This window comes from Temnothorax curvispinosus, unplaced genomic scaffold (genome assembly GCF_003070985.1).
Source record: "Temnothorax curvispinosus isolate PA1 unplaced genomic scaffold, ASM307098v1 QBEX01000305.1, whole genome shotgun sequence".
Classification (NCBI taxonomy): Eukaryota; Metazoa; Arthropoda; class Insecta; order Hymenoptera; family Formicidae; genus Temnothorax; species Temnothorax curvispinosus.
This window is the reverse complement of record NW_020210085.1, coordinates 403,758-430,911: the sequence shown is the minus strand read 5'-3', so window position 1 is coordinate 430,911 and position 27,154 is coordinate 403,758. Positions and strand designations below refer to the sequence as shown.

The 27,154-nt window shown below is 42.0% G+C and overlaps 1 protein-coding gene across 1 annotated transcript in view; it reads right to left on the bottom strand.

The window, feature by feature from the left end:
- The window catches only part of LOC112452726, a 43,809-nt gene that overhangs the window by 7,732 nt on the left and 8,923 nt on the right, over positions 1-27,154 (bottom strand). Inside the window, exons 7-19 of the mRNA XM_025013078.1 lie at positions 22,203-22,451; positions 20,440-20,706; positions 18,700-19,031; positions 17,997-18,534; positions 17,375-17,781; positions 17,140-17,269; positions 16,532-16,993; positions 16,273-16,443; positions 15,250-15,384; positions 14,388-14,493; positions 9,970-10,151; positions 5,913-6,076; positions 3,785-3,992 (exon numbers count right to left, since the gene is read on the bottom strand). Of these exons, the coding sequence (XP_024868846.1) occupies positions 3,785-3,992; positions 5,913-6,076; positions 9,970-10,151; positions 14,388-14,493; positions 15,250-15,384; positions 16,273-16,443; positions 16,532-16,993; positions 17,140-17,269; positions 17,375-17,781; positions 17,997-18,534; positions 18,700-19,031; positions 20,440-20,706; positions 22,203-22,451 (3,351 nt within the window). The remainder of the gene's footprint in view (positions 1-3,784; positions 3,993-5,912; positions 6,077-9,969; positions 10,152-14,387; positions 14,494-15,249; positions 15,385-16,272; positions 16,444-16,531; positions 16,994-17,139; positions 17,270-17,374; positions 17,782-17,996; positions 18,535-18,699; positions 19,032-20,439; positions 20,707-22,202; positions 22,452-27,154) is intronic.

Below are 27,154 nucleotides of genomic sequence, written 5' to 3'. Positions count from 1 at the left end.
AATCTCATGTGGACTACAATGAAACGACCGACGCGACGTGCGACGGATCGCGAGATTCTGATAAGTGGCGGAGTATACCCGGGAGAACACGATATCGAATATTGTATAATCCACTCTTGCGCGTCACCGGAGGGCATCGGAAAGCGTATAAGACGATTATATAAAGTATGGGGAATGGGGAAAAGACGAGGGTGTAAGGTGGAAAAGCGAGAATAAGGCAAAGGATGTTCGACGCTAAATTGATCGCCGCGCGATACGTCAACGAACGTTTCGTAAGATTCGCGCGTAGCTTTCCGAGATAACTGTCGCGAGCGGATAGAGATCTTTTTCGATTTTTTTTTTCAGGTACGAGCCACGTGGACAAATGCGCCAAGAGTAAATCAATATATCTTCACGAGAGAAAGAGAGAGACATATACGCGCTTCGGATCAGATACGTTGTGCGCTACGGATGCGCGACAGCATGGCGCGAATACTGGCGAAAATGCCAGTGGTAGTGGTCGAGTAGTAGACAGACAGCCGAGAGAGGAAGGGTGGCTGTGTGGAAGAAAGGGTAGGTTTAGGCTGTTTGCAACGGCGGAGACGGAGGGAACGAGCCTCCGGTAATGAAAAGCGCGATCCGCATACCAAGTAGCAACCTTCAACCTAGCCTATATATAAGTCGGTATGCTCTCTCTCTCTCTCTCTTTCTGTTTCTCGTATAACGGATAGTAGGTACGAAGTGAGTCGAGACGGAATCCACGTTGGTCCGAAAGACCAATCGCGCGAGAGAAAACTGCGAGGAACTTCTTATTTCCGGTTACATTCGCGAAACATATATATATATATATATATATATATATAGCGCAACAAGACGTAAAATATCTCGTATCGGGCGTACCTGCAAGAAAGGCGAGATAAAAAGAGTCTACTCGTTTATCTGCGTAACGCAAAATCCGACCCGACTCTCGGAAGGGGGCAAAAAGCAAGAAGCACGATATTTTTGCGAGGTTTTTCCGCGCATCTACATTCGACGAATAATGTAATGTGCAAGAAAATCTTATTCGCGCTTCTTAAAACGGTGTTTATTACATATTTGCAGCAGGCTCAAAGGCGCGATTGATAAACTGGTTTATCGTAACAAAACGGAATTTTCGTGGCGACAACACGGGCTACAAGCCACAGACCAGGCAAGGCTTGTTCTACCCGCGGTTGATATTAAATTTGTATTTTTACGCTGATTCCACGGGCCATTCCCGTACGTGACGCGAAAGGGAATCGTTCGGGCGATTAACGATCGGAGTTCCCTGGGGAGCCGCTGGCTCCGAGATGGCCAACACCCTCGATAGCAACTCGGACTCGCTGTATTCCCGCGCCAGAAACTTATCTCCTTCTGCTCTCGCTACCCAGCGCCGGCCTCGTACATACATCGGTTAATATTTTATTTACTACCTATCAAAACTTATGGATTCTTTTTGCGAACAGCGGCCGTCCGTCAGTTCGGACTCGCCGGTTGATTTCGATGATTTGTTACAACGCGAAAAATCTTGTAGTTTGTGTAAATCAACTGCACGCGAATATGTGTAGCATACAAAAATATTACGTATATTAAATTTGTATATAATTATAACACACTCTTGTAATTTTCTTATTCATCGTCGCTCCCGTCTGGCAGATAAAAATGCGAGGAAATAAAAAATCGCAATGTTACAAGGAAGAAAAGACTGTAATGTCGAGTGCTTTATTGTAGCCTTTCCTCTTCTTCGGCTCTCCGAAATAGAGGTGCCTGGAGAAGGAAAGAGACGGGGGGAGGGGGTCGAGAGGACTGTCGCGAGGGGAAGATGAAAGCGGAGAAAGAGAGAGGGAGAGAGAGAGAGAAAGAGAAAAAGAGAAAAGGAGAATCGTAATGTCAAGTGCATGAAATTATTCCCTCGAGTGCTGTAGATCGGCAAGACTAAGAACTTTTCGGATTATACCGCCTTGACGGGAGTTTGAATACGTTAAAATATAGACGCGATACACATGGAAAGTAGAAGAAACGAGACGAAAGGAAAGGCTCCTATTATTGGAGTGAGAGTATTGTGTCGCGAGTCGTACGTCTTCTTGACAGGCGAAATGAGCACAGGGACAATTGGAAATTGTTACGGAGCACCTATACGCCGATACGCGGCATCGAGAGCAGTCGGGGACGAACTCTCAAAAATACTTAGAATACTTTCGACATACAAATATGACAATACATGTTAGATCGTATACACTGTTAAATTCGTAGTGCCAAATTATACTCAATTTAAGTAATTTTTAACCATTCCTAAATAAGTCACTTCTGCTCCTACTCAATATGTCGTTAATTTAACTAAAACAATGTTAATTTAACTAAACCAATCGAGTTGAAATAATACTGTTTTGTGTTAAAATAATAAAGTTTGACACACAAATGGTAGTTAAAAATAACAAAATATTATTTAACTTAAGGTATTGGTTTAAATTTAATCCTTTAATATTTGACAGTGTAAATGATTATTTTTTGCTATGGAAAAATTAAATGATAACAGCATCACTTTAACCATCTCGTCTGATAACTCTGATTCTCGTAATATTAACGTTATTCTGCACATAATTATAAATGTTTGAATGATTTCTTGTGTTACACGAGCATCGGAGGCTTAGCTTCCGATAGGTACACGAATTTCCGTAGACCCCGAGCAGTACGTCTTCCCGACAGGCTAAACGAGCGAATAGATCGAAAATCGCGGTCGCGGACCTGCCACTCGCTGCACCTTCAACTACTTTTCTTACGTCCATAAAGCAAAGAAACCCGACGTAGAACGGGCTTGCCAAGAGATTTACTTTATATGCAAATTAGAGACGGATATGGTGGAAATAGGGGGATGTGATGGCGTTTAACGGAGACGCGATATCGACAAGTATCATCTGTCAAACGTACCCTCCGACCTGTACCCCTCCCCTTTCCTCTCTCTTACGAGTAACCTTCGCGCGTTCAGGCTAGTCGAAGATTTATCTCCTGACGTGCGCCATATGTGGCGTATACGTATATACAACTCTCGTCTACGTAACTTTCAATTATTTTTACTTCTCTCAAAAGTTTTAACCTTAAGCTCTCTGCATAAATATATTCAACCGTCTCCCAAAATACGATAATATAAATTAAAAAAAATTACATTATTTCTAAAATATTAGAAAAAATGGTATATCGAAGATCTGATTTCATTGCTTGTTATGCTAATCGAAAGAAGGAAAAGTCGATGCGATATCTCTGGCCAAATCTGTACCCCGCAATCTCAAGGAGCACGATTTGCAAGCCGATTTAGCGTGACGTATATATCGGAAATACAGGATATACAATCCGCATTATAATCTCGCTTTCCTTTAGGTAAGTTACATCCCCGAGATCCGCGATTCTGCCAATCTATGTGGGGGAATGGTTTTATGCACACAAGCGATGCCTCTGGGAATCGTTACCCCATCCACCGGCGTTGAATAATTGCTAACAGCCATCTAACCGATTGAAAATCAAGGATGCGATGGGGATATCTGACATAGGGAATTTGGGGAAGATTTTCATAAGTTCGCTAACTATAATCGTGAGTTGAAAAAAATATCGCGTAAGATATTTAGTGAAGTAAAAAGGACTGACCAATTTAAGAAGAGATAAGGTGTAAATGAAATTTCTGCAATTTCGAATGGTTATTGGATTATTTCTCTACAGATTACTTTATGCAAATTTTACTATTATTACTGTTCGATTGGAAAGAATATTGGATTTAATTTGAAGGGCACAGTACCTGACAATTGATGTCTTGTCTCTCGGACAAAAGTCGCGCGACGTGATTAACGCAAGAGATGATCTCCGAAGTCGGTTTCGTACCCTCTTTCAGGTCCCTATCCGCATCCGCCAGTGTATCCTTGTCCCTTTGCAAGGCGGACTGCAGTTCGGCCAAGCGCATACCGAACTGCTGCATAATTTGTAAAACGCACAGCTGCTGAGTACCTCTGAAAAGAAAAGTGCAAACGTACGTTTATAACACGAATCGCACATTTTAGTAATATATTTTATTATATTTAATATTATATCAAAGAAGTAATCTTTTAAAATAGTTACGCAATGGTAATAATTTTCGAAACGGAACTCTTCGTCACTTTATTGGTACATGAAAATAGCGATAACATGAGCCAATAGTATAAACTATACAACACTTTCCATTGAAATATATTAACGCGGAAATCTTTTCCTCTTCATTTTCGTTTATTTCGTATGAATTATTCATTACTTCTCGAAAGGGTGAATATAAAGAAAGCGCGAAGCAAATTTGGGCAGAAAAATCATGCGAGTCAATACAATAAAAAACGGAAAGAGGGTAAAGCCGTTGTGCAAACATTAAGACGTCGAATTATTAGTAGGCCCTCCCTCCGGCACTATCGGCAAATAAAAACACTTTATTCCAGGTCAATCTGTGAACGTCCCTAGCGAACATATACGAATGAATCGAGGAAGGTTGGTCTCGTGTCCCTTTTTCGCATTGGCGTATCCATCGCGAAGAGTCGATATATTTATAAGACTTGCATGTTTTACAACATTGTGATAGACATTTTGCAACATCTTTTTCGAATGAATCGCCGATTAATTGCGCGAATAATTCGAAGGGTTCAATAACCGTTCTTTGTGGAAATCATCTTTCAAGAATAGAAGTGTCTCTTCGTACCAAACGAAGGGATAGGATTGACCTCTGTAAACCCCAATGGGTCAGTGGTAAACCCCTTTTTGAATGGTCTAAACCCCTATCAAAGGGGGGAATCGAGTGCTCATATGGAAATTAAAAGAGGGTTGTAATGATCGCGCTAACTATTCGTCGTTGTTCGTCCGAAAAAATATATATTGTGGTAAAAATTATAGTGTAACTTTTTAAAATAATAAATTTATGTAACAAATTTTAACTAAATAATCATAAGAATTTGTAAAACGATAAAAAATTTGTTATAAGTTATTTAACTTTGATATTAAATTAATTTTAATGTGTATAGAGACCACTAATTTGCAGAATAAAATCGATTCTATTCTATTCTACAAATTAACAATATCTTTTTGCATTTGCAAAAATCGACAAAATATCGGTGAAAGTCGTGACAGAAAAATGCAAGAGGATATTGCATCGCGCTGTCCCTTCCGAATCTCGATCGCTTTTCTGTTAAAGCTGTCACTCGGAAAAGGTCCGTGATTAAACGCGATCTCCGTTAAAGCTAGTAATTCCACGACACGGGTCAAAATCCCAACGAGGAGAGCCCTTGCTGGCGGTACCTATGCCGCTCTCGGTTTCCGCTGTTTGCTTTGGTGGCTTCATTACCTCTCAAAATATTTGCCTAACGTCACACATCGGCCGGCAAACGGCCAGTCGATGTGATCCAGTACCAACTATTCTATACGGGATACACCGTTGAACTCCGCAAGTAAGGACATCTCCAAATTAATCAAGAAAACTATCAAATCGTTTCCTAGGCTCGTTACTATAGCGCGATTTTCCCAAAATCTGTACACGGAGAAAATTTTATAGTAAATATTACTATGGTGTCGCACTAACTGCGGACCATCGAGGAATTTTAAGTTAAATTACTATGTTTATGGTAAAAATTACGTTATTTTATCGTTTTTAAAACAATAATTATAGTATTTTAACTTGAAATTCCTCGATGGTCCGCAGCTAGTGCGACACCATAGTAATATTTACTATAAAATTTTCTCCGTGTAGTGGGCCTTTAATAAGCTTGCATTCACGGGAAACGCGTTCTACAATGTGTTCGTAAAATAATCAAACGAGTGAAAACAAATTTTAGTTTACGGTTTCAAATATTTTACACAGTACATTATAGCCCGTTTGATCTTTTCGAGAATTATTTTGAAAAGAGGCAATCACTCACTTTTGATTCGTCTCTCCCCATATCGTATAGAGCTCAGGCATGCCATCCTTGAGGGCTGTGCAAATTAACGGCGCGGAGGCACCGAGATTGGTGGTCAGCTTGTGCGCGAAAACGTTCAAGTCGCGCATCGCTGTCTTGCGGTCCTTCAGAACAGCCAGGTCGGCCTGCGAACATAAAATATACATTTTTAGTAGCTGGCTCGCCTTGCCTAACTCAAACGAATTACCCCGCGGTGCAGGGGTAAACGCGTAGGGGTCGCCCGAGGGTGAAGGTGATGTATAAAGTGCCCACAGACTAAGAATCCGGCCAAGAAGGGATACACGTGGGATCTAAGTGAGTTTTATCGCGTATCTACCGAAAACGTCGGACAACTTTCTTTCCGGCGTGTGTCGATCGATGCAGCATCGCATTCCGTGATGATCTTTTACTTCCGTATCCATCGAACTAATCGTCGTAAATCAAATAAATATTTTGACGAATACGTACGATGGAGAATATATTTTCAGGGAGGTCTTGAAAAGTCTATCTACGATTGATTATCGGCCGCTATATCTCTATTTAAAATGCAAAACATTGAAAATATAAAAATAAAACCATTTCGTGTTTTGCGCTCGATCAATATAAGATCGGCCTCGACACAGCGCGAACATCTTAGTAGTAGTTTCTTTGAAGAGAGGGAAATTACTTTTAAAGAACGGAAGAAACGAGAGGCGGTGGATATATAAGACGCGCGGATGACCGCAAGGGCGAGTTTTACGAGCTTTCCTTCGAGGTCTCCTGCTCGTCACGCGATGAGCGAGAGAAATGGAACGGGAAAGAGGAGAAATGGAACGGGGCTCTCGTTTTCGTTCTCTTACGTTCCCTGTGTCGCCATCGTAAACCCGGGTTTATTTATGCGATCCTCGTCGGTAACGTCCCGCGGTAGGACGACGGGGATGTGACAACGTGACGTGGTTACTGCATCGCGCCACGCCGCGGGTTTCCTACAACCCTTACATTTAGCCTATGTTGCCACTGATAAACGCTCGTTCGCATTATTTCTCTCGACTCGGCTGGAAATCCACGCCGCGCTCCGCGATCGTCGCCGTCGCTCCGTGTCCCCTTCTTTCTCCATATCGGGAAAAATTTTTTTCATAAAACCGCACGGCGCGCCACTCGCCCACAAGCTGCTAGGCAGTTAGCCGGTTTTGTTTGTGCCGTCAAGCGGGGCAAATCGCACGATGAAAAGGAGAACGGTCCCCGACGCGGTCGCGGTATTGCAAAGTGCGCGGCGCGGATTTGCCCCGGTGTCCGGCGAAAAGTGGTTGTCATTGATATTCCGAGCACATAGCGAAGGCAGAAGCGACCGTTCCCCGCTTCTACCCCTCTTTTCGTAACCACCCTGCTTCTCTCTTCGCCACCGCCGCCGCTGCCGCCACCACCACCACCATCAGTATCAACGACGCATAACCAGCGGCAGCCGCCGCCGCCGAGCCCCCTGCCATCGTAACCACCCTCGCTCGCCCTCGCCGTGCCCTCGCGGCTCGCAGCAGACACGCACATTCCGATCTAATTCAATTTCCAATCAACAGCCAATCAATTGATTCGAATTCGGTATACAGAGCGGTCGCTGCGCGTTCGGGACCTGCATGCCTATGAGGCCGCCTGCGCGCCACACCAACGGGCACGTACCCCGTAAAAGTAGAGAATTAGCTTTTTACGTCTCGTAATTCCGCGGTACTAAGTGGAACGGAGATACACTGCCGGTATTCTAATTGTGCCACGGTCCCTCCGCGTTCCGCGCGGTTCCCTCCGCGATGGAACGTAAAGACCGAGCGTTGCGATAGACGATGAAAGAGAGAGTATAAGGTAGATTTCATTTTTTTTTTTTTTTTTTAATTTTTTCAACCACCGCAAATCTGTCTTCACACGAAATTAAACTACATTATCGCATATTTTTTTAAAACAATTTCCCTAAGGTTAATTTTATTAATTACTTACGCTGGAAATATAATCGTCGCGTAAAATTAATTTCGCGGCTGAAGCGAACTGCACATACGTTTGTCCGATATTACGCAATAACATAATCAGCGAGGGGCGACGACGTGCCTCGTCGAATCGCGTAGTACGTTCGGTCCGCGGCCCACGCCGACGCGTACGTGCCCCGCGGGATGGACGCGTAGACCCAATTGTGCCCTGCTTAGCGATGCATAATACATAACGGAATGTTCAATTCTGTCTCTCGCGCGCGTGTCAGTCTGCGTTTGTTCGCGCCGTTGCGCTTTTCGGTGCCGCGCGGCCTGCATCCCAATCGCGGGCTCACCACGTGCGTCGCGCGGCGGACAATCATCCGCGATACGCAATCAGCTTGTTGACGGTCTCCATCCGCGCTCGACGTCGGCGTTTATGTATTCCGGACTCTTTTCGCGGGTACTCGGCCTGTGCAGAGTTCCCGTGCGAGGGACCGCGTGACCCCCTCAGTGACCGGGGGACGTACGACATCGCGGGTCTTACGACCGCGTCAAACTTTCCTCGCTATCAGGGACTTTGACGACGGTAAAAGCATGAGAGAGGTAAATGAAAAGAAAAAAACTAAGGGGAAAAGGAGGTAAAACCAAGAGTGCGGCTCCCGCGTTCGGACCGGCGCGGATTGGCGCGAGCTACACATCTCGTGCATAATGCAGCAGAGCGACGAGTTCACCCGGCAAATGTTGGACGCTAATACATCTTGATGATAGATAGGGAGCATGTGTTTGGTCTTCGCAATGAGGCTGGGGAGGGCGCGGAGGATGTTGCGGGGGTGCGGAGGTGCGGCGGTGGCGGCGGCAGCTTTCACGGAGGGCTTCCGCGGTAGGGCTGAATGTGCCGGGAGGATCGAAGGGGGATGACTCTCGGGGGGTGGAACTCCACCGAGCGGGGTTAGCTAGGTTCGTCGGCGTTCGCTCTCCTCGCGAGTTGCGATGCCGAGCACGTCGCCGTCAGACGAGCGTACGTGCGACACGACTACGCTTTTACGCCACTACCTCTGCCTCTCTACTTGGTTCCTGACTGCTCTCTCCTACTCGGCTTCTCTACCCCCCCCCGTCTTCGCCAACGCCTCCCTCATCCCTTAGTCCACCTTCTTCGACCGCTTTCATTTTGTTCCTCCTCCTCTTCCTCCTCTCCCTCTTCCTCTTTCTCCTCCCCCTCCCCGAACGCGACTGCTTGGCGAAGCTTTCTACCCCCAGTTTCTGACTTTTCTGTCTTACCCGCCGTACCAGAGACATTTCCAATAATGCGCTTTCTCATCGCGATTCGATTCCCGAAGAACTTGTAGAAATTCGTCAGGAACTGCGTGCACTCGAGATGCACGTTCGAAAAATTCGAATTTTCACTTGTTCGAATTTTTAGGATCGCCAACGTAAGCACTTCCTAAATTCTCAGATATCGGGATTTCTTAATATATCATTGACTATCTCATTAATATTATAATATTAAGAGATTTACGCGATGGTGCTTCGTTATTAACAAATATGTTTTTCCAGAATTATTTATTTAATAAAGATATTTTTTTATTCAGATAATGCTTTAAATTAATATTAATTGGTGCACTATATGAAGAGTTTTGCACACGGATAAGGTAATCGCGTTGATCAAATCGTCGATATTGCGATTATAATTTATTTAGCTTCGCTAAAAAGCAAGAAAATGGAATCTCTATCGTATCAATCGAGTTGGAGTAGAAGATCTCTTGTTTAGCACAAGAGGATACATCTCTATCGGTATACTCTTACCGGCCGTACATAAATTATCATATGTAACATACATGTGTAATTTACTCGCTACTGATAAAAAGATATCTATAATATCCTCCTAAGAATAATGTGATTTCAAATCGCATCTAATAGACAAAAAATTAAACGCAAGTCATACACGTACTTCACATACATATAATGCTAATGAAATTCAGTCAGAGAAAACTTTAATCTAAATAAATGAAAACTTTACATACTAGAAAATCCTTCTTGGAAATAACTTATATACAAATCAGCGCGCGTATATGTGAAGTAAAATATGCGTAATGTTGAAAATAACTTACAGTGATCTCATTAATGCGATCATCGAGCACGCTCGACTGCTCCAGGACGACTTCGTAATCGGAAAATCGATCGTACATGGCTTTGAATTCTGCTTTCATGGCAGCCAGTTCGCGATGACGAGCGCTGGCCTTTTGCACTTGCTTGACTCGCGATGCCAAGCTCTCCCATCTCTCAATCGTACCTAAACGAATTATACAACATAGTGCAACATTAATAACACAGCATTTTAAGATAAATGATAACGCTTTAACGTTATCCAATCAATTTTCTTACATCCGTTTGTAAGATAGACGAATAGAAATCTTCAGCATATCATATTAAAAATAAGTTGTGTCGACGTTCGAAAATTATTTATAGAAAATTTATAAAACTTTAATTCTTTTACAAAATAATTTAAAAATATAATATATATAGCTTTATATAAAATTCTTGATATGCGAAAATAGCACTAACGTCACTAATATTAACTTAGCACAAAAGCACAACAGACTTATCTATATTATTACATACGGTAATAATTTGACATATGTTATTCCGATACTCGACATGCGCATTCATGTGTTCACCTGCTTTCTTTCTTTCTTTCTCCAGCGAGCCTCATGAAAGAAAAGAAGACAGCAATTATATTCCTACATGTCGTTTCGTTTCCGAGCATTAAAGAGCTATACTGTTATCCGTAATAACGGTATCTGTAACGATTCGTGGCCCTCATCAGCCAGTTATGTAAAACGATCGTGAACAAAAAATTTGAAAGGTCAAGATACTTGTGTTTGTACCGTACGGCTTCCGTGACCTCTTTTCCGTCCAGCCACTTTCTTTCACGACGGCCACTTTTTCCAAATCGAAACCGCGCGGTCAGCATGATAGAAACGATATATACGGATGCGGAGGATTGAAGAAGCGAAAGATCGAATTAACGCGGCGGCGGCGGCGTCGCAACGTCGTAAAAGTCGTCGCTACATCGTTCAAGGAAGGCGTGTACGGAATGCGAAAGGAAGAATTCGACGCGTAGAAAGTATCGTGTTTTGCATTGACCTACAGGAAATGATGGACCGTACGTACCAGCGAGGAAAAAAAAAACGCGGCATGAACGCGATGCGAACGCGATACGAAGCTCGCTCTGTACACGTGGTGCATATGTAAACGCGCATCGCGGAAACGCACGCTTCGTGCGATCGTACTCTCCTCGCTTCGCCGCGTACGATCGCCAGAGCGTAAATCGCCATTGAACGCAGCTGGTCCGACGATGTTTTCGAACGACGTAACGCACGGTGCATTTTTCGCGGAAACACGCATACATGCTCGCAAATTAGATGGGAAACACAAAGGGGAAGATGCATAAACGGTTCGCACCGGGTCGAGCGCGTGGTCAATTTTTGTTGGCTAGTTTCACGCGGGTCGGTCTCTCAACACATTAGAATACATATTTTTAATCGTGAAGTTTTGCGTCCGATATTTTTCAGGAAGGTTTTAGCGTCATTTACTTTCACGAAACTGATCGCGATTTTTTTATTCCGTCTCGGAAAAGTGGAACGACGATCACGAGCACAAGCGTCACGTCATGCGCGGCGCAGTCGCGTCGCGTCATTTCGAACGGTGCAGATATCGCGAGAATGATCGATGGATTCGGCGGGTAACGGAACGGCATTACTGTATGGTCATTGTATATTATTACTGCACGCAACAATACGAAGATTCGAAAAGAAGGACACTACAATACGACGTTTTTAAATTCGTAATAAAAGATCGAGAATTGACATTTGGCATAGCGGCGCCTTTTTTAATTTTCTGAGATGATATTGAAAAATAATATTTCGAGATGACGTTCTTATATCATCCAAATTTCTTGTGGGCAGTCTATCCGAACATCTGTTTGTACAAGCATTTACTTGGTCTCCTTTCATCGATGCTCTCATCGTATACTCGCGTCGGCGGCTTTTCCGTTTACGTCACTTTTGAATAAGCAATCGTGTCTATTACAGTCGTGTCTAGTTCATATGTAATTCGGCAGTATACAGCTATGTAATCTTGTGAATTTTCGTACGAAAGCCATCCAAGGCAATTAAGTTATTTCCTTTCGCGCAAGCATACACTGTTAAATTCGTAGTGTCAAATTATACTCAATTTCAGTCAATTTTTAACTATTCCATAGGTCGTCACTATTCCTGCTTAATATGTCGTTAATTTAACTGGAGTTAAAATAATACTGTTTTGTGTTAAAATAATAAATTTCGATACACATGATAGCTAAAAATAACAAAGTGTTATTTAACTCAAGGTACTAGTTTAAAATTGCATTTTTTAACATTTAACAGTGTAAAGCCCGTATCAGACTATGGATTGGGATTGAGATTGGATTGAAATTTAATCAATCAGAATAAAGAAAACTGATCTCAGGTTTAGTAAATTTTGCTCTGATTGGTAAAATTTCAATCCAATCTCAATCCCACGCCGTAGTCTGATACAGGCTTAACGACCGTGTTCGAAAAAGAATAAAAAAGAACTTTGAGTATGACAATTGTTTGACGTTTCTCGAGACCGATACGATATAGAGCTAATTGCACTAACTGCGCAACGACAGCAATAGCGAAACGATGACGGCAAAGGTAACAATACGTACGCGAACTGTTCGGGGCGATCTTTTCCCTTTGTGCGAGCATCGGGCTGACAGATTCGAAACGACAGATGGGCACGTGGGCCGTCCGGGAGGCGGGTGTCCCTTCCGACAAATTGCAATTGACGGACAGCCGAAACGCAACGCGGATGCGATGGACGAACGTCCGGTAATGTTCGGACGCATCGAAACACTGCGAGGCACGGCACGGCACGGCGCTTGTCCGCGGGCGGGAGCACCGTGCCCACGTGATACGCCTCGACGTAGCGGCGATACGATTGCACGAGCGTACGTGCAAGTCGCAATTCGCACACGCCGATGCGCGACCGCGGATAGCGCAGCATCGCCACTACCACCAGTTCCTGTGGCCCTGGGGAGCAACCGGAGCGTCGTTAAGTTTCATATAAGGCGCGAGACGGGTCTCGGACTCCGAGATACGTTCGCGTTACAAACGCAGCGTGCGTATCCACCTACGCGTCCACCACGGCACCCATGTGTACGCACGATCGGCGACCTAACGATCTCGTTAGATTTATGATCGGAGTAAACTTGTTAATCCGATCTGACGCTTATACGGCACGCTTAATACGCTAAAGCGGGTCGTAAAACAGTTGGAAGCTTTCAATCGGCTTTCAGTTACTCTTGACACCGATGATGCCTCGGATAAACAATACTGCGGAACGATTTATAATCGCATCGTGTGGTCGTTAGGAGTATAGACGTTTTCATTTTCTGCTTTCTCCTATACTCGGGTGCGCCTGTTCAAACTTTAGTGGCTGGAAAGCAAATTGTGTCGTGTATAACGTCGATTTAGATGCTATGAAAGCGGCGCACGATTGCTTCACATTCATTATTCTAATTACAATGTACATTTTGCATCTCTTAGTTTCACGAATAATGTTGCAAGCACGCGTGTACAAAGAGAAATGAATATTAGTACACATAGTTTTTATTATATGTATCTGATCGCCACATATAATATTCTTTCGCGCATAATTCTTCGCTTTCTATCTTACTTTTGACACTACTTTCTCTGTTTCTACCTTTACCCTACTACATCAAGTACAAAGATTTGTAAAGAGCATTTATCGAGTAACGGTAATACAAAAAACTGTGCAGGCAAAAGGTTAAAATAAAGAGAAAGTATTAGATGCACTGTAATAAACATGTTAATAAGCGGAGTAACATAAAGATTTTTATTTAACATAAATAATAAAATACATATATACAAAATAGATAAATAATATTAGTTGGATTAAAATTGGATTTAAACTTTCCTAGGTTCTTGCTATTCTTGCTATACATATAACATTTATACTGATGAGTCATCAGTATAAATGTTAAACCGGTCGAACTAGGACAGTGGTTTCGCAATGACAAAGTAGATTACATCTAATTTTGACACAGACGAATTGAAACTTTCATTAGCGCGCTTACTGACGGTAGAAAAAGACTTGTATGCGATCAAATTTTTGTGCGATAGAAACGGATATTCACATCTTTGTTATCTATTTACCCGTTCAACAAAATAAATGCGATTGTATTGATGATATAAGATAACGGCAGATACGATTAAATAATATGAGCACATTTTCTTTAGAAATACAAAAATTTTTCATTATATATGTATTAACATGCATTACTAACACTATGTATTAACATGCAATAATATGAAAATAGTGTTGCTGGAAGATATCGTTCTCACCGCGCACCGTCAAGAAATAAGCAGGACAAACCCGATCAGACACAAAGTAGTAGTTATAAAAAAGAATGACATGAAATTGATTAACTGCTTGTACTCACCGCGAATTTGTTTCAAATATTTTTCATTTCGCAAGTATCCGTTTTGCGATTCCAGCACGGTCTGCAAACATCCTAAGTTTTCTTTACATGCAGATTCCACTTCGGCCTATTAGGGATAAAAAGGATAAATTCCATTAACTAACGTGTCTGTTCTGTCATGACACAGATCAAATATAAAACAGTGCATCTAATTAATCATTTGATTACACTATTCTATTATCTTAGTTAATAAAAAGTAAACGAATATCTCCTATGATTAAACAATCTTCCCACAATATCGCGATTATAAAATTTGCTATGCAAAACTTTCATAGTATGAAAAAGAAGAAAACTATTAAAGAAATAAAGAATCATGCACATAATTAAAGAATAGTTTTGAAGTTTTTAAGAATGTAGTCATCACAATCCAGAAGAATTTTTTTTAAGAGGAAAGAGTAACACACAACGCTGCAAACCTTAATATATAAATTAATCAAATGGTACACATAAATCTTATTTGTGTTACACGAACACAAGATTTTTTTATGTCCTTAAGAATAATTGAAATTATATATTAAAACGTAAATAAAATATAATTTGTAATCACTTATTAAAACAGTTATGTTTTATGTGTTATTGCTATAGGAGAGGAGACAATATTATAATCAATGCAAACTTAAATATAATTAAACAACTTATATTTCATGCGTTTATACAGTATATATGCATACGACGTGCAAACTTAATAAAATCACTTACGAGATAAAGCGAAATAACGGATAAAGCGTATAAGGGATGAAGTAAAAACCGTACTCCAGAAGCGTCTACAAAATGTTACGGAAACAGGGCACTGTATTGCAAGGATTAGTAAGAAAATACGTACAAGTTCTGTAGGAACTGCGCCAGTGGATCTTACGAAAGTATTTTCAGCAAGTATAAGCTGCGCTTGTGAATTTTCCGCAATTTTCCGTAAATCTTCCTCGTCATTATCGCTATCTTCCGTACTGTAATCGATTTCCTAGAATATAATCACAATGCATGAACGTTTGATTATATAATGCACGACGCCTCCTTGGAATTCATGCAGAACGTTACACAGATACAATACACGTACAGATGCACCGTCCATGAACGCATTAGAGTCATACAAAACATGAGATCATTTATGTTAGACATTTTTTATTTTTCTTTCTTTTTTTCTATAGTATTATCAAAGATAAATTCTTGATTATTTACAGATAATACGGTTTTATTATTGCCATTGTATTGTTGTCTCAAGATTTGATTTATCAATATAATATTGCAATCGTCAATAGACTTTAACAGAGAAAGACTATAGTTCAATTATTCACCATACTTATTCTATAGTAAGGGCAATTAACATTTTAATTATTAGAACTTATATTAATAAAACATTACCACAAAATCTACATGCAATTAGTATATAATATTGCATAACCATATTACGAAAAATAAAACACTTATATAATTGCTTGAAAAGTTTATTTGTTGTAACTATAATTTAAGACGATAATGCTTTATTTGAGTGTATCTGTATCGATGTAATGATTGGACATGTATTGATCAATGTTAAAATGGCACAATATTCAATATAAATACATAAAAATTATTAATATGGTTAATTCACAATTACACATATTAAATCTGTACTCTCTTTTCCCTTTCCCATAAAGGTTTTTTTTTATGCAATGATGTAACGATTGGACATGTATTGATCAATGTTAAAATGGCACAATATTCAATATGGATACATAAACATTATTAATATGGTTAATTCACAATTACACATATTAAATCTGTACTCTCTTTTCCCTTTGCATAAAGGTTTTTTTTATAGAAAAAATATAGATACTTGATCGAGACAGTATAATAACAAGGGACCTACATGGTACGTGCGAGTCTTAGGCAATGGCGAACAAGCAGGAATTGCGCTTATACTAGATGCGCATTCCGACTGGCTATCAAGAAAGTTTCGATAGTCATCTCCAAAATCCAACAATCGTCGAGCCGTTTCTACATCTAATGGCTCGCTGTAAGGTTCGCTCATATATTTCTCCTGCGAATCAACGAAGATTGATCAATGTAGATAAAGAGACAATACTTTTATAAGTTGTTATTGTTAATGCTATGCAATTTTATATTACCACATAATTATCCCAGGCCTGTTCGGATAATGAATTGTTACCGAGACTGTTCATTTCTACGTCACTGTCTATATTCAACTGCTGATTGCCTAGCTCTTTGCTATTCAGCGTGGTGTTCAATATATCATTATTGTAAGCGAAGTGTCCTTGAGCACAATCACGATCCTCGCCTTCCGTCTCCAACGTGGAAGCAATTGACTTGCAGCAAAGTAACCTGAGGGGTGTAGAATTATTGACAAGCGTCTTTTCTACGTGTAATTGTTGATGGACGGTACAGCCTGAGAAAGACCCAGATTTAACGAGAGTCGTGGAACGACTATGGCAGTTTTCTTTCGAAACTATATGCGTTGTGCGATTTAAGTTCATTTTGCGAGACGAGCGTTGCTGATTCGAGCTGCCATCGCTTCCCGCTGAATGATGATTGGCGTGCGCACTTTCCGAACTAGATTCACTCTTACGGCCCTAAATAAATGCAAATCAATAATTTTTATCATCCTCGACTTAAGTTTGATCTACAAAACAACTCGAGATACGAAGTAAGAAATACATTTAACGAAAACTAATTCGGCAAATATATTAACATTTTTTATAATCAAAATCTTCCTTACCAAAGTCTTCTTACGCAATCTATTTTTCTTTCTGCGGAATGATATATTTCTAGCTACGCGATCGTCAGAACATATAAGAGTCTCTTCTAATAAAGTAGATGCGGAATTATTAAACGACTTCCGTGATCCTCTGCAATATTACGATATTCGATAACAAACTCTTATTTAACACGGAAAAGTAACAATGGATTAAAACAAAACACAGGTAAAAATGATTAAAAATTGATGTACTTACGCAGCATCGAAAGATACGGATTTTGTAGGTGGGGTCGCGACCAACTGATGAAGCGCAGTCTCCGATATGGAGAATGGTAAAATGGGATTGTTTATCTGAGTTAAGGTAGGATTATCTCCGATTTGCGAGATACAAGAAACGCTCCACGGCCTAGATCCTTTCGCTTTTTGTCTCGATCGCATTACGACCTTCGGCGTACTCTCGTCAGGAGTTAGCTCGTTGACGGGCGTTTTCTGGACGCAATCGAGTATCTCTTGTGAAGGGGATTGCGATATACACGCGAGAGCACCTTCGAATCGGCGGTAGGTCGCGACGCTACTCTGCAAATCATCTGACGATATCGATTGTCTTTCTCCATCGGACTCCTCCGTCGTGTATTCACCGCTGGCGTCACAGCTATCTAATGGCTGTAATATACGCGCCGTTATACGTAATTGTGTCACGTGTTATGTTTTCTTGCAAAATCCGTAATAATCTTTACACCACAAATAGTATATAATTTTAGATACGCAAAACTTTTATGTCAACTATGATAGTAATATTTGATTCAATCCAAGAAAAAAAGATTCGATTTAACTTTGTTCGTTTCCTATTTTTCTAGAAATCTATTGATCTAATTTACCTGCGATCTGCCCTCGTAACTTCTCGACGCGTTCAACTTCAACCATTCTCTCACGCGCGCATACTTAGCTCGATGATTGTTCGTTATGTTTTTCTCCTCGAATTCTAACTGCGGAAAAGTGCGCGAGGCTTTATGTCTTTCTTCGCCGATCAAGTTTTCAACTTCTTTGATCAACCTTTCGATACTTGATTTATCATTCTTCTTTTCATCGTCGCTATCTTTTTGCTGAGCTTCCCGGTCGTCACGTTCCGTTTCTTTTTCGTTACCTAGACTCATTTTTTGCGCAAAATGCATTTTTTCTGAGATATCGACCCGCGGACGCTCGTCAAAATCCAGACGAACCACAACGTTCGTTCTTCGCTGCTCCGAAACGACAAACGAGCTGTTTCGATGAGCAGGAGTGTAAGTCCACTCCTCCTCGGAGGAATCCTCCACTGTGTTGGACGATTCCTGGACTAGTTGACTACAATCTGCCTCGGAGTCGGTGTCCAAATGCTTAAAGTAGAAGGTAGCGCAGTTCTTCGATTTTCTGTCGGACCTAAACATCAGGAAACAATGTCTCGTGTCGGTTGTTACTTCGGCGGAAGCCAAGGGTAACCGGAAAGTGAAGGGATAAGGAATAATCAGTTCCCGAGCAATCATCATTTTACCGTTACGAGATAGCGAGGTAGGGAAAAAAAAAAGAAGAACATGTGCAACTCACATGTTGAACGAAGCAGCCTCATCCGTTGCCCCGCGTTTCACAAGTTCGCTCGTCCGCAGACCGTTATTCGATTTTTCTGTACTTTCGATTTGCACGGTGCTTGCCGCGTCGATTTCGTCGCACGTCCCCTGCATCGCCGCCGTCGACGTCGTTATCGGCACGGTGTCCGGTGTGGGCGGCATGTCGTGTTGCTCGCTGTCGCTCGCTCCGCTTTCCTCGACGTCACCCTCTTCCCCGCGGTCTCGCGCGATACACGTAATGGAACTGGTGGCCTCTCGTTTTGCCGGTTCGTCGGACCTTGCGTCCATCACACCCAGCTGACACAATTCATCCTACATACCGTAGAAAGCGTGTGTATCAATTATATTGATATTGATAGCGTACATTATTTGCGCGTGCATTATCAGTAAATTCTTGCTTGAAAAGACGATCAATTATCGGACAAGATTTCTAGAAGATTAATTTCATTTCTATTTTCAAATTTCTATATCGTTTTATTCAGAAGCGAAATGATTAGTGAAATGATTCGCTGATGAAAAGGAGTGCATCACTGTATTGATCAAATACAAGTTTTTTAACGCTAAATGATATATCGGTGTATTAAAGTGAAAGAATAACTTGAGCCTATGGGATATCTATGATTTCACTAGACGCTACTTTGTTGGCCTCTCGCAAGACCATTCCGTCCGACACGGATGTCACGGTTTTTGCTACAAATTCGACCGCTACTTTTTGTCAAGATCATCACGTGGCGTACAGACTTCTCACTGTACATGCGTGCCCCATTCGTTTTACAGAAGCCGTTCTTCTTCGCAGCCTTCGAGACTTAGTCCACTTAACACATTCGGATACGCGGCTCTTCTCTTAGCCTACGCGACGTAAAGTGGTGGTAACAACGCTCCTCTTATCTTTCGTTAAGGCTAAAAGATGATTTTAGTTTAACTCCCGCAGTTGCGCGAGATTCCAAAGAGGAAGCACAATTCGCGCAGACGTACTTTGCTCGCGACGCGCTCATCGAGGTCTATTAAGCGTTAATGAAAATTCCCGTCTATCGTAGTAATGTACAACGACAATAAATTAATTACAGCGAGATCCGCCCATTATCGTTCGCATCGAAAAAATGCCTACGGTACTACGATCTCAGAGAGTAGAGCTAATAATTTCTATGCATGAATCGCGCAGCGCTCGAAAACCGGGTCAATGACTTGTAATAGTCGTGTTTCGCGACAGCAGAATGGAGAACAATAGCGGCTGTCAATTCGTGGAACAACTACGTTAGAACACTTCCCGTCTTTTGCAATTATTTTGCGAAAATTGCTGAAGATAGAAGAACGCGAGATAAAAACGGAAGATCGATATAGATTTTATGCGCACCATTTTATAAGGAGCATCGCAAAAGAGACTTATCCATTTGATCTAAATTTATATCTGAACTTTTTTTTTTAGTACCGATATCGTTGCGTGACGGAGTCACTCTTATCTTCCTCAGATTATTCTACATCCCGCTGGAAGACAAATATAACTTCTGTCAGTCGCGTGATTCATTCCCGGCACGATTCCTATAATATTTCCATAACGACACGGCTCTTCGCTGCTCGCTATGCGGTCACGACACAGAGTTACGGGGACGGGTAACGGGGAGCGTTTCAATTCGTGAATAATTGGATCTCAATCGAAATCGCGTAATCGAGCCTCACGGGCTCGTCCCTATATGGGCGCTCGATGCGAATTCAAGCGTACCTCGAAATACGATCCTTCGCCGACGGATTGATTCTCGGAAAAGGCGTCGCTGTCCGACTGCTCGGTCCTCTCATTGGAGACTGGATGATCGCGGTGCTCGGATCTCGGGCGTCCGGCAACGCGCTTCGCGCGTTCGGTGCGCGCCGAGCGAGCGGACTGTCCCGGCGATTCCGCTCCGGAGCCGCGCGATCGTCCGCGGCTGAGACGAGGCTGTTTCGTGACTGGTTCCTCGTCGCTGTCGTTACTGCAGCCGTTAGACACGGCGTTCTGAAACATGAAATCAATATCCCTTTTACTCGATAATCGCCAACGTTTCACCGATCGGAACAAATTTGTCGGATTGTTCGCGATATTTCTGCACCTCTCGTTGTCGTGTTCCGAAATGTTGAACGCTTCTGCGTACGGAGACTTATCTTGTTTTAATAAAGTTTTATCGCTTACTATCAGCACGACTGTGTCATACGACGCGGTTGGAATTAATGAGAAAGAGAGAGAGAGAGACAGAGAGACACAGAGAAAGAGATATGGTTGGCCGAACGCTTGACGCATTACTGAGTTACTCTGTCCAAAGACCGGATCTTGTACCTTCGACGGGATACCTGAGGCAGGTCCCATAAAAGAAAATCTCTCGACAGGATTTTAACAAGTTTAAACAGGTAAAGGGCAAGGTAGGGATAGCGATTGGAACGGCAGGTAAGCGTGTCGGATATATAAGAAATCGTATGCGCGTTTGCCGCCGCGCCTGTGTAGAATATCAAAATTAATATTCTAATATTAGAATTAATACACAATCAATTATGTTACTCGATCGATATTATATACGTTATAAGAGTTATTTAACCCTCAATTAGCACACCTCGATTGGACCACCTCAAATGCCACACTGCTGGTGAACGAAAAAAAAGTGGTGCGAATTAGCACATGTGTGCTAATTGAGGATTAACAATATACAAATATTGCTTTTTTACATTGAATAAATTTTCTAGGTCAATTTATCTTGCGTCTATCTCATAAACTCTCACAAATTCGTTTATCAAACTAATTCAATCTCAAATTGAATTTTCATCTTATCAATGGTCTTTCTACTCTGTTTGTTGATGCGTAAGTCATTAAGTTTAATGGAAGGAAAGTTATTTCATTAAAGAGGAGTGTCCGCGGTGAGATTTGAAATATCGCTTTGCCTAGACTGGCTTAGAGTTTTCTTTCTGCGACGAGCAACAAAATAATGGCCGTGACTACTCAATATACTATTCTTAATGGCCGTCAATTGTGAAACATCTCCGTCAATTGCGCGCACTAGCAGATTATTGCTCGGCTCCACCCTTTATTTCCTGACATCGCCCATTCGCTCATCCTCGTCGATCGATATTGTCGGACGCGTTTTCCCACAAGTTTCAGTTTAATTACTACGATCAGCAGTGTAGTGGGGGGCGCGAGATACCGATGAAGTTTAATACGAAGCGGTGGAATGAGCACGGCGTTCCATATTTTAATTATAATTTATCTATACGCTATTTGTATTTTAATCACCTTTACACGTTTTTCTCGCTTTGGGCGATTACACTCTGCAACTCTGACTTGGTGGAAAAAAAAAACAAATCACGGAGTGAGAGAAAAAAAGTCTCATAATTATCTCTGAGAAAATTTAATGCCTCCGTTCGTAAGTATGCCGTTTAATCGCGTCGACTCTTTACATTACATCTCAAGTAAGATATAGAGGTACTCTTTCATGAAAGGTAAGAGACGAATAATAGAACCGTTACCTTATTTCTTATATGAGATACGCGGTTTTCAATGTGACACTGCCACTCCAGGACGCGTAGACACAGAAGCTGCCAATGTAGCTCCAATGACGTTACTATTCCCAAAGGCGAGGATTGCTGTTTCTTCTTTCGCTGCTGTTCCTGCTCCTGTTGCTGCTGCTGTTGCTGCTGATGCGCGAAAACTTTGTCTCCCAATTTGGCAACCGATCTGACGATACGCCTGTGCGCCTCTATATCTCGTTGGAGTACCTGCGTAAACAGAAATTACCTTTCGATTAAGAGAGAAAAATCAACAGGAAAATCGAGATATTTGCAGATTTTAATTGATCTCCATAGATCACAACGTCTAGATCTCACGTCCAGATTCTACATCCGCAGGTAGCTATTAGAAAACGCGAAGCGTCTAACAAGTAGTTACGATCAACGACACCGATGATGATTAATAATGCGAGGCGAGGACCAGGCGGATAGATATGCCGATCGGTGTCCGGCGAGGAAAGTAAGCGCGCGGCTTTAGGAAGCGTGTACCGTGCAAAAACATGAATCGACACCGAGCGCACGCCAACCAGGACGTAAAGTTCGCGCGTACACATAAAAGAAACGCTTAAAATTCTTTATTACTTCCGCGAAGTGAGTCAAGCCGCCGAGTCGTTGGTCGATAAGTCCAGGCTCATTTTCTCTCTCTCTCTTCTATCTATATCTATACTTCAAGTTAACGCGCGCGCGGTATCCTAGCTCCAGATCGCCCAGCGCTTCGAAATCTCCTCGGGAGACAAAGGTGTTGGAATATCACCTCCGTCCACCGTGGCCCGTATTAGCCCACTTTCTCTGATAGATTGCATATGATTATGTGTGATTGTTCTACTTATCTCGCGGTACGACGCCGCGCCGCGGCCGGTCGTTCCGCGAGCAAGTCTGTATCGCAGTTTGCTTTCACGCGGCGCGCACTTCTCGTACGACCGACGCCGCTTCTTTTTTATCTTTCCTTTTTCTCTTCCTTCCTTTTACGTCGCCTCATCTCGTTGTCAATTTCTCATTCGAACAAAAGAAACGGCACAACGGCGACGGCGAGGAACCAGGTCTCGTTATATGAAAGCGCGGAATATCTCCCCGACAGGATGCGAAGTGCGTGCACGCATAAATCAAGCTGCTCAGCTTGGACGACTCTATTCGCGGAACCTTGGCTATTTTGCTATTAGAATCAGTCCCCGTGGGAATAAAATCACGGATTACTGGAATTTTTGTTTATACATATTTACTCTCTCTCATAATACCGCGAATGCGCCCTACGACACGAAGGTGCGCAGAATCAGTGTAAATGCGCACCGACAATCATGATGAATCTTACGCTTTTAATTGTTCATACGAAACATTGAATGTTTATTATGTTTTTATCATTAGACAACTTTACAGTAGTTTTTGCATGAGCGCATTAGCGTAAGCGACCGAATTTGTTATATATTTTTATGTCAAATAATTAATTCAATATAAATTGATGTTATTTTCGATCTTGGGCATTTTATTTTTCACGTAAAACGTTTGATGCTTCGTATAAAAATTTAATTATTATATAATATTATAATATTTCTGATTTTAGTGTCATCATTATTATAAAACATTTAATGTGCAATTCGTGCCAGTTACAGGTGCTGCACCGTCAGTTTTGAATTTAGATACGACACGCACGAATATGACAAAACTTATCAAACTTATCAATAGAAAGAGTTAGTATATATCGTAAGAAGGGGGATATCGGCATATCTTGTTGATACCGAACGTTTCGTCTCATATTATATGAAAATGCAAGAAATATCTTGACGGAGATCGGCACAACTTTCCGTCGACATTCCGCCTCGAGCGCGCGGAATGTATATATGACCGCATGCGTGGAATGTGATAAGGAACAAGTGGGGTGGCTCGTGACAAAATGTGTGCTAAGGAGGCCGTAAAGGAATGAAATCTATCGCATGCGTTACGCCGCGATCTTAGCAGCGGGCGCGCTTTAGCTTTCATGGGAAAGTTTAGCGACAGATATTAAAGAATCGTAAAGAGCGAGTTGCGCCATGCATATACGTGCGTGCGTGTGTGTATGTGTGTATACGTATGCTGAAAAGAGAAACACGACCAGCCTTATCCAAGGTAGGGTGTAATTTATAGTTGAATCCATAGCGAGACGCAGCTGCATGATGTCAAGCTGCCGCGTGGAACGCGAGACGGGGAGACGCTGCATCGGTGGCGGTCCACGAATGCCGATTGCCGGTTGTTATTGACATTCAGCGATACCGCGGTAGTTTCACGCCACGGAATGAAATATGTGACGTGTGCTACCAGTCACAGATTATTCCGCTTATCTATTATATTTGCAATATTTGCATATATAACGGACAGATATATTCGCAGATCTACGCTATATCCATTTTTTCTTTTTTATAGCAAAGGTTTATATACCATCCGGGGGGGGAAAAGAAAAGCTCTCAAGCGTCTCAAGAAAGACGGAAAGGATCTCGCACGTTGCGATTGAGATCGAGAAAATTGCGGAAATAAATCGGGAATAAAATTTATAGAATGAGAAATGGAGAATGTGTAAAAAATTGGAAAGTTATAATAAACAAAATTGTGTAACGAGAAAATTATTTCCCGCACGAGTATTTATGAATGAAATATGCGTGAAGAGAATATTCTTTTCCCGAGATGGAAATTAAAAGCGGCTGGTCTTTCCAGCTCCTCGACTGGTTTCTATCCTATACTTGTCGTCGGCTCATCTCAAGTTGAAGGTCCCGACGTTGACGTTGGGGCAACAACCTTGGTACGTTGCGGCTTAGAAAATCCATTGCGTTGGAAAAAATCAATGTGAAGGTCAACCTGATCACTTTTCCTTTCGCCAATAACAGCTTCGCTCACGACGAAACGTCGTCGCTATTTTTACGGCATCTATATCTTCGTGACAATGACATCGTGGAAAGCATTACGCGACGCGTAACAGGAAGCAGGTTGTGCGGGTGAACGTAACGCATGACGCTATAATGTCATGCAAGATGCGGGCTCTCAAAGACACGCGATGTGCCTGTCTCCCAGACAGTCCGTAATCCTGTCGCGCGGCCAGTGATAATGTGTCCTTATGTCGGTCGACGATGACGAGTGAAACGACCAGCCGGCCGCGGCGTGTCGAATCACGCGAGAACCCGCGGCGATAGTAAAAGTAGATAAGAGCGATTCTATGCATTGAATAATTCAACGAACCTGATATTAACACACGTTACGAAATTAACAATCATTATTGCGAGAGACATAATTGAAATTTCTACGTGACGAAATGGAAAATCTGTGAGATTCCGCCGAGGCGGAGGCCTGACAAATTAGATTTCTACGTGATAAAACGGAGAATAAAATCTCGACGGCGCGCGCGGCGATCAGACAAGTCATAATGTAGTGTTACGCTTTACGTTTTAATCGAAAGCGCCAGGGTCTCGAATACCCGGAGTATATACGAGTCTTGGATGAATTAAATTGATAGTGGCGTGGCGCGGATATGTTCTATTATCTAATACACGCGATATAACGCGATATATCACGGCGGCGCGCTTGTCAAAATATTGTCGGCTTATAACGTTAGAACTTTTACGTTGCACAAGTACAACGTTTCGGTTTTCAGAGCATGACTTGTCCGTACACCGTTCGCGTTCCGAGCGTATCGGTTTCGATCGATGGAAAACATACCGTGGAGATCACGCGGTATCGTGACTAGCGAAAAATCGGGACGATATCACCACCAGAATGGAGATTAATCTGAGACGAACGAGCGCCGATAACTCTCTGGGCGCGGCTGTACCTTCGAGCGATTCGAAGACCGACGCTGGCTGCTGGATCGCTCAAATTGTTTCGAAGAATAGATCAGCCCATGATAGGTTCTCTACATAGGTTCTCTACTGGGTGTTCCGGCTAAAAATGGGGACATTTAAATACTCGCGTTATTCGATCACGTTAAATCGTGAAAATTACACTTTTAACTTTTATAAAAGTTTTCATAAAAGTTTGAAATAGTAAAATTGTTTTAAAGAAAATTTCGTACTTTGGTATATTCCGTGGTAGCGAAAACAATGATATTTTATATTGTTCTGGGAACAGTTCTTCCAAGTTCTCTTTAGAAGCAAGATAATCTGCTCAATTATATATAGCCAAGAAACTTTCCATCTTAAAAAAAAAAAAATGTATATTCTAATTCCCATTTATTATTTCAGAATTTCTATATTAGTTATATATACGGAAGATAAAGAGTCTTTCGTCGAGAACGCCCCATATATTTCCGACCAAGTCGCAGAAGAGCGCTGTTATTACCGTGCCGCTTCTTTCAATCCAGGTTGAAAGGCTCTATCGAGAAATCTCTTTCGGCATACAATCTAATCATGATTTATCGACACGCTCTGTACGATGAGTAAGACTGTCTACTGCCACCGCTTGGAGAAAGTTAATTTGTCATTACTGTCATTATGTTTTGCCATGTAAAATTTTTTCTTCACCATTTTTATGCAATTTTCTTTTTTGTTAACGTCCCCCAGATAAATTCTCGCGCTGCACCAGGAAACGATTATTTTTCAAACGTTGCCTTATACGGTGCATCTCCATCGACGAACGGTGCGAGCGCGCCAATATTCATTAAAGCAGTTAATGTCCTGTTAAGAGAAGGACTCCTCCAATCTTCATCGATTCACGAGGCAGGATCAAGTTTCTACTTTGTGTGGGAAAGAGAAAGTGTACACTCCGGTACTAATTTCTTCACCTCCGTGTAGTCTTGCGTTTATTCCTGAAAAACGATGTCACGGTACGTCGCGGTCTGTTATTTGAGGTCGCACTGGTAAACGTGGAAGGTTAAATCGCAGGCAAAACGTGGTAATCGTCTGGTCTGAGGCTCAGACCACCGGCACTTTGTGCGTTCACTAAGCGATTTTTACTTC